The sequence below is a fragment of the Aulonocara sp. 'chitande type north' Nkhata Bay genome, linkage group LG19 (assembly GCF_057382095.1).
Source record: "Aulonocara sp. 'chitande type north' Nkhata Bay isolate Kocher_YH1m ecotype deep benthic linkage group LG19, A_spYH_male_GT1.1, whole genome shotgun sequence".
Lineage (NCBI taxonomy): Eukaryota > Metazoa > Chordata > Actinopteri > Cichliformes > Cichlidae > Aulonocara > Aulonocara sp. 'chitande type north' Nkhata Bay.
Window position 1 is genome coordinate 22,029,229 of NC_141362.1, and position 12,825 is coordinate 22,042,053.

General features: G+C 38.3%; 1 protein-coding gene across 2 annotated transcripts; it reads left to right on the forward strand.

Moving 5' to 3' along the window:
- Positions 1–925: 925 nt before the first annotated feature.
- snap23.1 (synaptosome associated protein 23.1) lies at positions 926–12,702 on the forward strand. 2 transcript variants are annotated; one of them, XM_086274856.1, is made up of 8 exons: positions 926–1,063; positions 5,103–5,217; positions 8,230–8,271; positions 8,896–8,944; positions 9,768–9,885; positions 11,139–11,312; positions 11,423–11,567; positions 11,905–12,702. In XM_086274856.1, the coding sequence occupies exons 2-8, from the start codon at positions 5,161–5,163 to the stop codon at positions 11,965–11,967; spliced, it is 648 nt and encodes a 215-aa protein (XP_086130982.1). In that variant the 5' UTR covers positions 926–1,063; positions 5,103–5,160; the 3' UTR covers positions 11,968–12,702. The 2 variants fall into 2 exon arrangements, with proteins under 2 accessions (XP_086130982.1, XP_086130980.1); XM_086274854.1 differs by lacking the exon at positions 926–1,063 and adding an exon at positions 1,095–1,261.
- Positions 12,703–12,825: the final 123 nt, after the last annotated feature.

A 12,825-nucleotide genomic window follows, 5' to 3' on the forward strand; every position in this document is an offset into this window, starting at 1 on the left:
ACTCTATAAAAGATACATGGGCAGAGAGAGCTAAGAATCATTCAGGCACCATGGCCAGTTTGGTGAGGGCAACGTTGGAGCATCCCTTGTGCAAATTTGGAGCTATAACAGGCTTTTCAGCTTGTACATATTTAGCTATAGGTGACCCAACAGGGAAAATATTTAGCTCCAGTTAGAGAGAAAAATAAAACTTGCCTTTTAGACACTGTCAGCTGATATTGTGGCTGGCACTCTGCCCGGTGTCTTTGCAGTCACCTTCAAAAGGCTTTTGTGGTTTAAACCATAAAACTTGGGGAATTACACAGCAGATTCTTTGCTAGAGGCTCGGATTTCAGAGCATCGCTTAGAAACACTATGAAAAATATCCAACAGTCTGTCTTCATGTAAAATACCCAGAAGAGGGGAGGGGCGAGGGGGCGAGGGGGGGAGGTCCAGGTGAAGGGTAAATGCTGCACTCATGTGGGGAAAATGAGCAGCGCTTTTTTTCTTCTTCTTCTTTTTCCTCTGGAGTCATATGACAGGACACGCGCATCATTAAGTGTTGCGTTCAGTGCTGACGGAACGCTCACTTCTCTATGAGTCGCAGTTTGATGCACAGTAAAGCCACAAAGAAAATTGATTAGCAAGAAAGAAAAATTGAAAGCCAAGTAACTTCACACAAGTTGTATTATCTCGTGATTTTGTTAAATCAGTATACAGCAGCTGAAAGATAAACACAGACAAAAAACACAAGTAGTTTAACAGTTATATTTAAGTCAACTTTTCATGTAAAGTTGACTACCTGAGAACTAGACTACTTTTTCAGTTTTAGATTGTTAAACCTATAGGGAGAGAAATAATGCATGCCGTGCCTCAAATCATTCTGGGCAACACGTGGGATGCAAGGTCCATTGAAAGTTTTGAGTTTTCATATTTCCGACAGCATTTGAAAGCACCATCGTAACTTCGGACAGACAGCGGAACCAGTGAAGGAATTCGGGAGTTGCCAGCGCCAAGTTCACATACCGTCAAGAAGGAGGAGTTTTCAGGTCATCTTTTTTTTAAAAAACAAGGAGGGTTAACTGTAAGTATTTACTCCCTTGGAAAATATCTATCTACACTTTCCTCTCAACACAGCTGTTTCAGTGTTAGCGTTAGTTGACAAGAAAGCGGAACTAGCTAACTAGCAGGCCAGCACGTACATTAGCCTGTTTAAGAAATTACCCTCTCGGATTTTACCCTCTTTGCGATAGCTGAGCACCACTGCAAGTTTTCAGACAATGTAAGACAAGTTTAATTCGCTTTGATAAACTGTTTGACATTTGTCTCTTCCTCTTTTGTAACTTTTTCATTGCGTTTAAGAAGTTTTGTTTTGGAAACCTCTCGGCCCCAGTGATAGTGTAATGGGTGTGGGACACTGCCTGAAACTACGGGGGTTTCTTGTAATGCTTTTTCACCTGTTTATCAAGTGATCCACGTTACGTGGCCACTTGGCAGTTAACCACAGTCAGGTGTGTGGATACGTGTTACAGCAGGAATCATTAACCACATGTCGTATTTTCCTCAGTCTTCTGTCTTGAAGAATGCTTTTATCGTTTACAAATAGTTGAATCAAATGTCACAGTTTAGGCTTTGCCTGTCTGGTATGATGTCATAGGTCCCCTTGTTTGTTATTAGTCAACCCTCCTACCCAAAACATGACACACTTTCCTCCTCGGCATAATAAATAGGTTGTCTTTATTCAAGACAGCCTGTAAGGACAAATCGTTGAACAATAGCTTCTGTCTGATTGTTTAAAGAAAATAAAACATCAAGAGTGAAATGAGGATATGTGTTCAACGTGATTGGAATAAGACGCCACCTGTGCTCCAATCAAATCTGGAGGAACAGGTTTGGGTAGAAGAACAAGAAACGCATTTCCCTGTGTGGTGTTTGCCACTTGTGCTTGGTCAAGTGAAGAAACTGCAACATGCCTCGGTTGTATTATTTCCTTTGTTCCTCTGAACTAACATTTTTCTGTTTGTATTAACCGTGGAATGAATTTAAGGGTTGGGTACGTAGTTTGGGGTGCAAATAAACAAAATATAATATTTAAGTCATATACTTAGTAAATCTAGTCACATATGTGGCTAAACACAGAGAACATTTGCTATCAGTTTATAAAAAGCTCTGCTTTTACTGTCACATTTATTATGTATCGCTGACATGTTCATCTGCCCTCATCGTGGCTATCTAAAGAGTGTAGGTGTGTAAAGGAGTCCACCTTCATTGTTATAGTTGTAAACTCACATCAGTGTCTTGCCAAGTCCAATAATCGGTCAGAAAAGGCAGTGAAGCCTGAGTGAATAAAGTGCACTCTTGTCCAAAAAGCAGAGTCAACAACATTAAATCCTCTGCACTGTCTGCCAAGTAGACTATCCGTATTTTGTTTTTTCTTTTTTCCTTTCCTTTTCCCCTCAGGATGTTTAGGGGCTGCAGGTTTGAAAGGGAACTTGAAGTTCAGGGGTTATTTGCAAAACAGGAAAATGCCACTTGAATGTTAACAAGGAAAAGCAGATGACAGGAAAAATGAGGGGGGGAAAAGCAGCAGTGTTTGCATCTAAAAACTCTAGCCTTGGAGTAAATGATTCAGCTTTGTTTTTACAGTTTACTGCTTCTGCCCTTGACAGTACAGTGATAGGAAAACAAGCTTAATTCTTTGGTTATGATGAGCTTTATCTAATGTTGCCTTGTTCACCAAAGCTTGTCTGAGGCCATTACGCCAGTCATTTTTAGCATATCCCATGATACGAGACTGCATGAAGGTCACCTGACAAAGTAATTTTGTTTGGATTGGATTTGTATCTGCTAAACTCCTGCACGAGCTAACATCACTCATTATGTGATCCAAATTATAACTGCAACAATTAACACACTTTGTTCCTCTAAATGAATTGTACTGAAATGCACAATACAAGTTGGGAGACAGCTTGTTCCTCGTGTATCTTGTTTTTAGATCTCTAACAAACATAAGCATCTTCTTCTGATCTGTTTTCATCTGTCTTGTTTTGACTGAACTATTCATACTCTGCATTGTTTGAAAACTACAGAGGGCACAAAAAAACAGGCAGTTTTCACACTTTCTGGGTTTTAGTTGCTAGACACGGTCAGCTCTTCCTGCTGCTGTTCACAGCTTCTTGATGATACTGCCTCATGCCTAGCCTGCTGTTTTTACAAATTGTGCATGATCATGAAATCTGAATGTTGATCTGAACAGAGCATGCACTGAGCTGGCAAACATGGACTTGTGCATCCTGATGTGACCAGCTCTGGAAGTTAATCACATCCAAGATTATAGCAGTAAAACTGGTAATGCCTTTGTTCTCAGGCATTACCAGTTTTTGGTGACTGAGTAACTGACAATGAAGCTTCTTAAGAATTCAGTGTTTAACACAGAGGAAGGAAAGTTGTTTGATTCACATTACAAGGCACCTTTTTTATGGATATATGACAGGACATGGATTTTATGGATGTTATACTGTTCTAATTAAGTTGATTTAGTGTTTCAGTACATATGCCGACCATAAAGATACTAGTGAGTGCACAGCCTGTTATCTTATAATCACATTTTGTCATTAGTTTCGTGTTAAACCAACCACAGAGAGCATCTGCTGTTATATAATTATTCTAATGTAGCAGCATAGCTGTGTTTTAGGTATTTATGCACTTCATTTTCACAGTTCTGTGTTAAAAGTAGCTCTGGTACTGACTTAAGATGTAAAAACTCACTTTTTATTTTGTTATATCAGTTTATGGTATCATGATTTTTCCTTTTCCAATTTTATTTAGTGACGTACACTGCATCTGTTTCATGCAGCGGGAGGTTGATGCATTTTGAAAATTCTGAAGAAAATCACAAGCTCATCACTTAGTTGTAGTCGAATAAGTTAACAAATGTAAATACCACCGTAAACCTCTAAATATTCCTTAAGGACTTTATTTCATGTGCTTTTTATAAACTTTTACTGGTTATTTCACTGAGCTGCAACCTTAAAATGTCTAATAATAACCAGTGATTTAAATTCACTTTTATGTATCGTAGGCAGGCACGATAAGTGTTTCCTGCTAGTTGTCACTATCCAGTCTCACGCCTCTGATTTCCATATCATAAGCTCCACATCAAAGTTCCCTCATTGTTGGCATACATGATTCTACTAGCCATCCCACTGCTAAGCTTTACATGCCTTATCACTAAGCCAGCTCTGTGTCCAGACTCGCAACACTCCTTCAGGGGAAGGAAAAGAGATTTGTTTGGATTTTGCATCTTTTCTTTCCCTCTCCATATGATGGATACAAACAAGGTGAACATTGATTGCACATTTAAATGCTTAACCTTTTAAATGCGTCCTCTATTTTTAGTAATGTAAAACACTGAGCCTTTTTTTTTTTTTTCTTTTATTTTGTGGTCTTTCCAAATCTTAACAGATGGATTCATTTATCCTTATTTTTTAAAACATTAATTGTTCTACATTTATGGTTCACTGCTGTAAAAAATGTTGTCAAATCAGATTTGATAACTTTGTAGCGGGTTGTCAATGTGAGGAAACTTTCCACCACAACTTATCACAGTTTTTCTGGTAGATTTATCTACGAACAAGCCAGGAAACAAAGTAGACCGAACATTTAATGAGTTGTAATCTCTATAAGCACACATCTGTAAGCACAATATAAACAGTATCTGCAAGCAACATCATTTTGATACCTGAAAATATCAGGTTTCCACTTCTCCTATTCAACAGGCTTTGGTTAAAAGGTCGGAAACCATTGGTTTGTTTTGATAATGACTGGTGAACGGGAAGTGTGGCCTTGATATCCTTCATCTGCTATTGTCGATATCGTGGCTGCATCAGAAGCCTTGATATATCAGCTGTTTTATTGCAGGAAATTCATGTAAAAGAAGCTTATTACATATTATATAAGTTACATATTATATAACCATGTTTGTTTTTTGTTCTTTAAATTTTGTTAACACTTGCAAAGTTCACATGGCAACTGTGCTCAACTTAAAAAATAAGTTGCAATTTCATGATAATTGATGCACTCTGATGCTATTTAGTGACCTTTGAACTCTGCCCCTCTTGCAGGCCTCAGACTATTGAGCTCAGTAAGACGGGAGGAGCCTCCAAACAGGACACCAGCAACATGGATGACATGACTGTGGAACAGATGGCGATTAGGGCCAACCAAGTGACTGATGAGGTACTGACTCCTAAACAATGCATACTCACATCCATTGTGTCATCATCTGTCGAACTGTGAAACTTCCTTAAAGTGAGTTTGTAATATAGTTTGTAAATGTACGAATGTCATGCAGGGAAATGGATTATGCTGAAAGGGAGGCACTTCATAAGTTTGCTTATATGCTCTGTATATGAGCTTTTCAGTATAAATTTTCCTAGACGCGTCAATTTAATTTGGCTACAAGGCAAAACACATCTGCTGAATGTATTCCATTTACTTACCAGTATAAAGGACTAGTATATGTATTTGTAGGGTTGGGTAGGGTCAGTGTAGTATAAATGGTAGAAATCTGCCTAGAGACAAGCCAAGTTTATATAAAAATTAAATTAGTAATGAATGAATGTTTACTTGGATTCAAACTTAGCATTTCATTACAGCAGCCAAGAATTCCTAATAATTAGTTGTAAATCACATAATTCTTCAGGAAACTTCCCAATAAATAATTGGGTAATGACTTAGAAATTGTTTATCCCCAGACAGCATTCAATAAGTGATCACAGTTTGAATATAAAAAGGGATTTTCATTGAGTGTCGCTTGATGACAAACCAATGCTAGGCATCCAGAAGGCTAGCATTGTAAGTCCGGGCAGCTATTACGTCCCGCATGCAAAACCACAGTTAGCTTGTGTGCAGGAGAAATAACCAGGGTCTGACTGAAGGTTAAAACTATCCACCAGCTAGCACCTATGAAAGTTGGTTTTTGAATCTTTAGAAAAGAACATAAGCTATAGCTCCAAATTTGGCATAAATACCCGAGAGAGATATTGGTCATCTTATTTTAACTCTGGCAGGAAAGCTCTTGAATATTTTATATAGTATTCATAAGTATAAGCAACAAATCTGAAATATTTAAACCACTAACAGTATTCATAGGAAGTGTGCGCATGCATGTGCCTGTGTGTGCGCACGCGTGTGTGTATAACTTTACGCCTAATTTAACCTGATAGCTCCCTTACCCCTCTGGTTTTGACAGTTTAAATGTTATCAGCTATATCTTAGTGTTTTATTATCAGGGAGATAATTGTTTAATCAGCACTTCAGGGTATCATATAATCAGCCATCTGAATCAAATGGAAGCAAATTAACCTGCTAGCTGGGCTTGTAGCTGTGCACTTCACCTTCATGTAATTTTTACTGTACTAATTATCTGTGGCTTTTGTTTCTTTTTCTCTTTGTGTGCTTTCTGACTTAACCTGCAATCTTCTTTTAATCTTTCTTCTGTCTGCTGCTGCCTGGTTGACGTAGGAGAAAAGAGGAAGGGACAGGGCTTGGGAGGGTCCTTCTGCTAATGCTTACCACTCTGGCTTTGGGTAACCACTCATATCATACCTGAAACACTGTCATGCAGGGACTGGTAATGTGTCAGGGCATTACAGGAATTGGTTATAAGACCAGATTATCTTTAGGAAGCTAAATATGAGGTGTCTTTCTGATATCACGGCTGTTTTGCAGTCAAAAAAACTAGGTTTAAAGACCCTCGAGGCTGTAAAATTAGTTAAATATTTGTGATATTTTCTGATAATCCTGACATATTGCAGCCAGTTAATACCCATAAGCAATTTTCTGCTTCTCTGTGTGTAGAATAACAACTGTCATGCACCTCACCTAACTTTACTTTCAATTAAGCCATTCCTAACAAATAACAGAAACACCTCAGGATTCATCTGTTTCTCAAAGAATTGTCGCAGCATCCCGATCTGGAAAATTTGGCTAAGACAGTGGTTTCAAGCTTAATTAGCCAAGTTCAAGGATTTTGGGAGACATAATGTAATGTTTATCCACCCAAGTGATGTTCTGGCTAAGCCAACAGAAACCTGGCTGAGCTCATCATATCCCTCTCGCCAATTCTGTGTTTGTCTGTTTCTCAGCTCACTGATTAATGTATTCAGAGCAAACATAACACAGAGAATGAGGAATCTGGTCCTCGCGCTCTCGTTAGCAGTTCATTAGTGATGGTAACAATGAAGTCGCATATGTGCTTCAGTCCTCCACTCCTCTGGATGCTCTGTTCTCTTCACTGCGTTTACTATTAATAGAGAAACAAAAGCTGTAACTCACCTGAACCGACTGCATTCCAGTTCACCGCCGTCACTTTGTGTCTGTGGGTGTATTTGTATTGTTGTCCACGCTATCCTTGGAAATCTTAAGCTTTTTTTATATATTGGGTGTGCACATTAAAAAAGTGACGCCAGTATACCATGTCAGGATGCTCAAACATTTCAATTAACAACATACGACAGAAATACAGCACATCCTCACAACTGATTGACTGGAACAAGGAATGAGTTAGTTTTTCTTTAAGAATTAAAAAAAAAAAAGCCATCAGTTCAGAGTTGTCAGATTTAATTTTGTGTTGAAGGAGTCTGAGTGAATCAGTGTTCACTATCAGCTCTATTGCTGTTAGTGCATACACTTCTCCCCCAATGACTGCACAGTGCTGAGGAGCTTACAGCTGAGCAGTGCTCTTAGAGTGCAGGGAAATTAAATCAGACAGTATACCATATTAACCTACAGCTCCATACTCTTAAATGTGGTTTTATAAATTTGCTGGTATCTACTTTCATTTATCTGTGAATATCAGATGTGTAGCATCTTCCCTGTTTTGCTTATCACTTGCATCTTTCCACTTTCCTGATTTTCTCTCTCTCGTTCTCTATCTCTCGTTCTCTCTCTGTCTCTCGTTCTCTCTCGCACAATAATCAGTGTATCTGTTTACATTAGCAGTTAAGCAATCCAAGTTTTAAAACTATCTATACTTAAGTTCACAGAACACTGCCCTGTTAGCTGCCTCTTATTTGTAGCATGGGATTGCACACTAATTGAGCCAGATAAACCAATGCAGCATAAGAAGTCTTAGGTGTAACTACAGTTACTACTTGAGTTTTTTCAGTCTGTTTACAGATTACTTTTAACTAGAACCTTGAATTCTCGTTACACTCTAATGCCTTCTGTTTGTCTTTTGTTTTAAAGTCACTTGAAAGCACACGGAGGATGCTACAGATGGCAGAAGAGGTGAGACTTTATTGATTTTGCTCTTGCCAATAAACCACTGTGATATATTCAGTGGAGTCTTGCTGTAGCAGCCAGACAGGTTTTGTTTTTTGTTTTTGTCGTAGGCCATTACCTGAGGTGGGATCAAGAACTGTGGCTTGATTAAGCATCCAGATTTATATTTTTGTTAGTATTTAAATGCCCAAACCCTGATTGGAGATGCCTAGACTGTGCTGTTGCTTTAGCAAAGCATTTGTTACTACCTGTCAGTTTTTTGGCTGAAACCAGAAATGTTGGTCCTTGTTCTGCTCTCTGAGAGAGGCTGTGTGAGCTGGAGGGTTTGTGTGCTTGAGCTGTAGACCAGAACAAGGACACAAGATAAAATGGCCACTTCCCTTTTATCCTAATTCTGAAATCTAACAAACTCTGTCAGTGCGCCCCAGGGCAGCTGTGGCTACAATGTAGCTTGCCATCGCCAGTGTGTGAATGTGTGTGTGAATGGGTGAATGACTGAATGTAGTGTAAAGCGCTTTGGGGTCCTATGGACTAGAAAAGCGCTATACAAATGCAGGCCATTTACCATTTACCATATTTTAAATGCATAAATTAATTTGTAGACATTTGACTTTTTAACTTGTTTTTCAGAGCAAACAAACAGGTGTCAACACAGTGGTGATGTTGGACCAACAAGGAGGTAGATGAAGATGTTTTTTTTCTGTTAAATATTTGTGGTATTATCAAGACAATTACTGGATGCTAATGATTAAGTTTAAGGAATTGCTGAGTCATTTGTTGATTTAAAAAGAAAAAAAAAAAACTTGGTAGTCAAAATCAGCCAAAGAGCATAGCCTTTAATGACAGTTTTTTTCTAATTTTGATGATTTAAGAGTACAGATTTCCTGATTAAAATTTTTATTTATTTATTTTGCACCAAAGGAAGTCAAGATTGTACAAAATTTTTGGTATTTAACCAAAACAAAACATAAATTGCAAGAAAAGAATGTGTAAAGATGCTTGAGAATGTTATGCCAGTAGAAATATTTACTTTCTAGACATGAGATGAATTAATTTGCACCAACAACAGTGGCTGCAGGCACGCTATAGTGTTGTGTTAAGTTGGGGGGTTTACACATCTGAATTTGCAGCATCCAGGCAAATATATTCATTGTCGTACTGAAATTCACCATTCATAAAAATTGGCCATTGTTATACTTTTTATTTGAGTAAGATTTGCTTTAACTTTCGAGTGCTGTTGCAGGTTTATGTTCCATGCTAAACAATTGTGTATTTGTATTTATTTATTGCACTAACTGCAGTATTTTTACAATATGCCTCTTTTCTGCTGCAGTGGCCCAGTTATTGACCCAGTTTGAAAATTCCCCCAGGGATCATTTAGTATAATTAAATCTATTCTAAAAATGAATAAATCAAGGTGATATTTAAAACACAATTTACAACCGTTTTCTAGTGCATAGCAAGCAGAGTTTGACATGGTGTGCTGTGCCTGTCTGTTTTAGAACAGCTGAGCCGTGTGGAGCGAGGCATGGATCAGATCAACCAGGACATGAGACAGGCTGAGAAAAACCTTACCGACCTCTCAAAGTGCTGTGGCATCTGTGTCTGCCCCTGTGATAGGTATAGTGTATACTTGGAGCTGCCGAGAGATCTAAATCACTGACTTTTGGATCCATAACACCCTTTTTTTTTTTTGTGCTGTGGTGGCTTGTATGTTCATTGTGTGTACGTGACTGTTTTTTTTATGGGGGTTCACAATGATACAAAGCAAACACACAAGCAGTCTGTGTAAAGCTGAGAAAACTGCATTTTACAGTACAACCTGTTATTTTTATTTTGGTGTTGTACAAAAGTAAAAATTGCACTAATTTCTTCTATGCATGTTAAGTGACAATTGAATTACTTTGCTACTGTTTGCATTGACATAAAACCTTTCAGTTTTGCTCCTTAATACAAAAGCTGGACTTGGTTGCAGAATATTTGGTTGAATTTTTAAAAATTCAAAGCAATGCAGGTTGTTTGTTTTTGTTTGTTTGTTTTTTTTAGAATGAGAGGGCAGCACTTATCTCCCAAGCAGCATTTCTCCCGAGAATCTATAGAGTATTCTAAGTATTAATCCTTTAAAGGATACTAAACATTTACGTTTACGCTCTGGACAGTCCTGTCTAGAGCGTAAATGTATGTAATGTGAACTTTAAACGGCTAAGTTGTGAACATGGGGCTTTATTCATTCACATTTTCAAGGAAAATTAACAAGACCCTCAGAAAATGTATGTTTTAGCTTTGTGACCCTCTTGCTTACAACTCTTAAAATATTGAATATTATTTGCTTAAAGATCTCCACAATATCAGTGGTCGGTCAGGAACATTTCTCACGAATACTTGATTGGCTGCTGTGGCCCAAATGTGGCTCACAATGTCTGTGTGTGTTGACATAAGGAGAAAAAAACTCTCTGCTTGGCAAATGTACATTTCGTGGTGAGAAGATTGCTGATTAAATTTGTGAGCATTTCCAATCATTAATGGACAGATAGGAAATGTGATGGTGTTCCAGCCAACTTCTTAATGTGAGCCGCATACTCATCTGGGCTAAATGCACTTAAAATCCTCCATGCAGCGATGATTTTGGAGTGTCACTTTGTGTGCACATTGAGATCCTATGATGGTTTTAACATGCAAAAAAAATCTTCCCAAAATGCTTTCACTTTGGAGAAGAAGATTCTTTGATTATCAAGATATAAGGTAGGGAATCCTTTGAGTTTCATGGCTATTACTGAACATATGTAATTGTTGCAGTGACTGAATTTAAGTACTTCTGCATTTGTTCGTGCATCCTGACACGCTGTTTTTTTTGTTTTGTTTTTTCGCTCCAGAGTGTCATCAATCGAGAATGACTCACGGTATAAGCGTACCTGGGGTACTGGAGGAACTGAAGGTGAAAATGATGCAGATGGCTCAAAAGTGGTCTCAAAGCAGCCTTCAGGCGTCCGCAATGGCCAGGCTGCCCAGGTTAATGCTGCGGGACCATCAGGCCCATACATCCAGAGGTACTGTCCTGGTTATTTTATATTGCTAAAAGTCTTGAACTTTTTGGTGTTGCCAAAACTATTGCAGTCAATTTAACAGAACATATGTATACTTTGCATATGTATAACAGAATAACCAATGATGCACGTGAAGATGAAATGGAGGAGAATTTGGAGGCAGTCGGCAGCATCATTGGCAACTTGAAAAGCCTTGCTGTGGACATGGGAAGTGAGATAGACAAGCAGAACAAACAGATTGACCGCATCAACGACAAGGTAAAAACGGCTTAAAATCACATGAACCTCTAGTAAATGTGAAAAGGGTTGCTGGGTTTTTTTTGTTTGTTTGTTTGTTTTCTACACTCCCCCCTAAATAATTTGAATTGTATGTAGTTGATGCTCATGTCTGCGTCGACTCATTGCTTCATATGATGGGCTGTTACCCCCTCATGTATATCAGATTTTTGTAAAAACATTCACAAACATGCATATGTTCTTACAGAGGAAGAGAATGGAAACTTACTCATAAAAATTTACAACTGATAATAAATTGCTACTTGGGGAAGGAAAAACAGCTGTATAACTGCCCCTTTCCACCTGTCTGTGTCTTTAGGCGGACATGAACAAGCTGCGCATTGATGAAGCAAACCAGAGGGCCAACAAGCTCATCAAATAGATGAGAAATCCCGCTTCTGCTAGTTTCATCAACCTTGAGCCTCTCTCGCCACACACACACACACACACACACACACACACACACACTGTATATTTGTGCGCATCTGCAAACATACTTTGCAAGTAAAAAGAAATTCTCTCATGAAGAAGTTTTGCCAGTAGTGTGCCTGCCCTTATCGCACTAAGTTGTACGTAGAGTGAAGACAACTTCTTGGACTGTCCACCACTATTCACACCCTTTTACACACATGCCTAGTCATGCTGGACCGTGAGAAACAGTGTGAGATACTTCAGTAAGTGGCTGACTGCCTATCACTGCTGTTTGATACCAAACTACATGCATGTAACCTTCACAGGGAGGGAAGTGGCACATTTGCTGCTTTCCGTTTTGTTGTTTTGTTTTTTGTTTCTCATCTAAGTCAAGAATGAGCTGTTTTGTTGATGTGACCGTTAACTCATCAAAACTGATGAGCTGTTGTCTCCATAAAGCCTCATGTAGTTTAAAAGGAAACATCAACTCTGGTCTGAAATGAATCTTACTCAAATCCTTATACATACTCCTTATCATTGTGTAATTAGGTTTATTGTATCATGTGTAATGCTTTGATATTATTTGCTTATTTAATTACTCATGAAGCAGAAATGACTTGCGAATAAAGTTCTCTTTAACACTTTGTTCCCATGCCATTTATGCCTGTTCATATAAAAGGGCTATTTAAAAAAATAAAAATAAAAATCTAATGTTGTACCTGAATGAAAGAATTTTGATGTTGTTACTACTTAAAATTTCTGATAGATGGGGAGTTAAGGTCATTGTAATTACTTGCTACAAAGAGATGACCTGTGGTTAGAAACATTG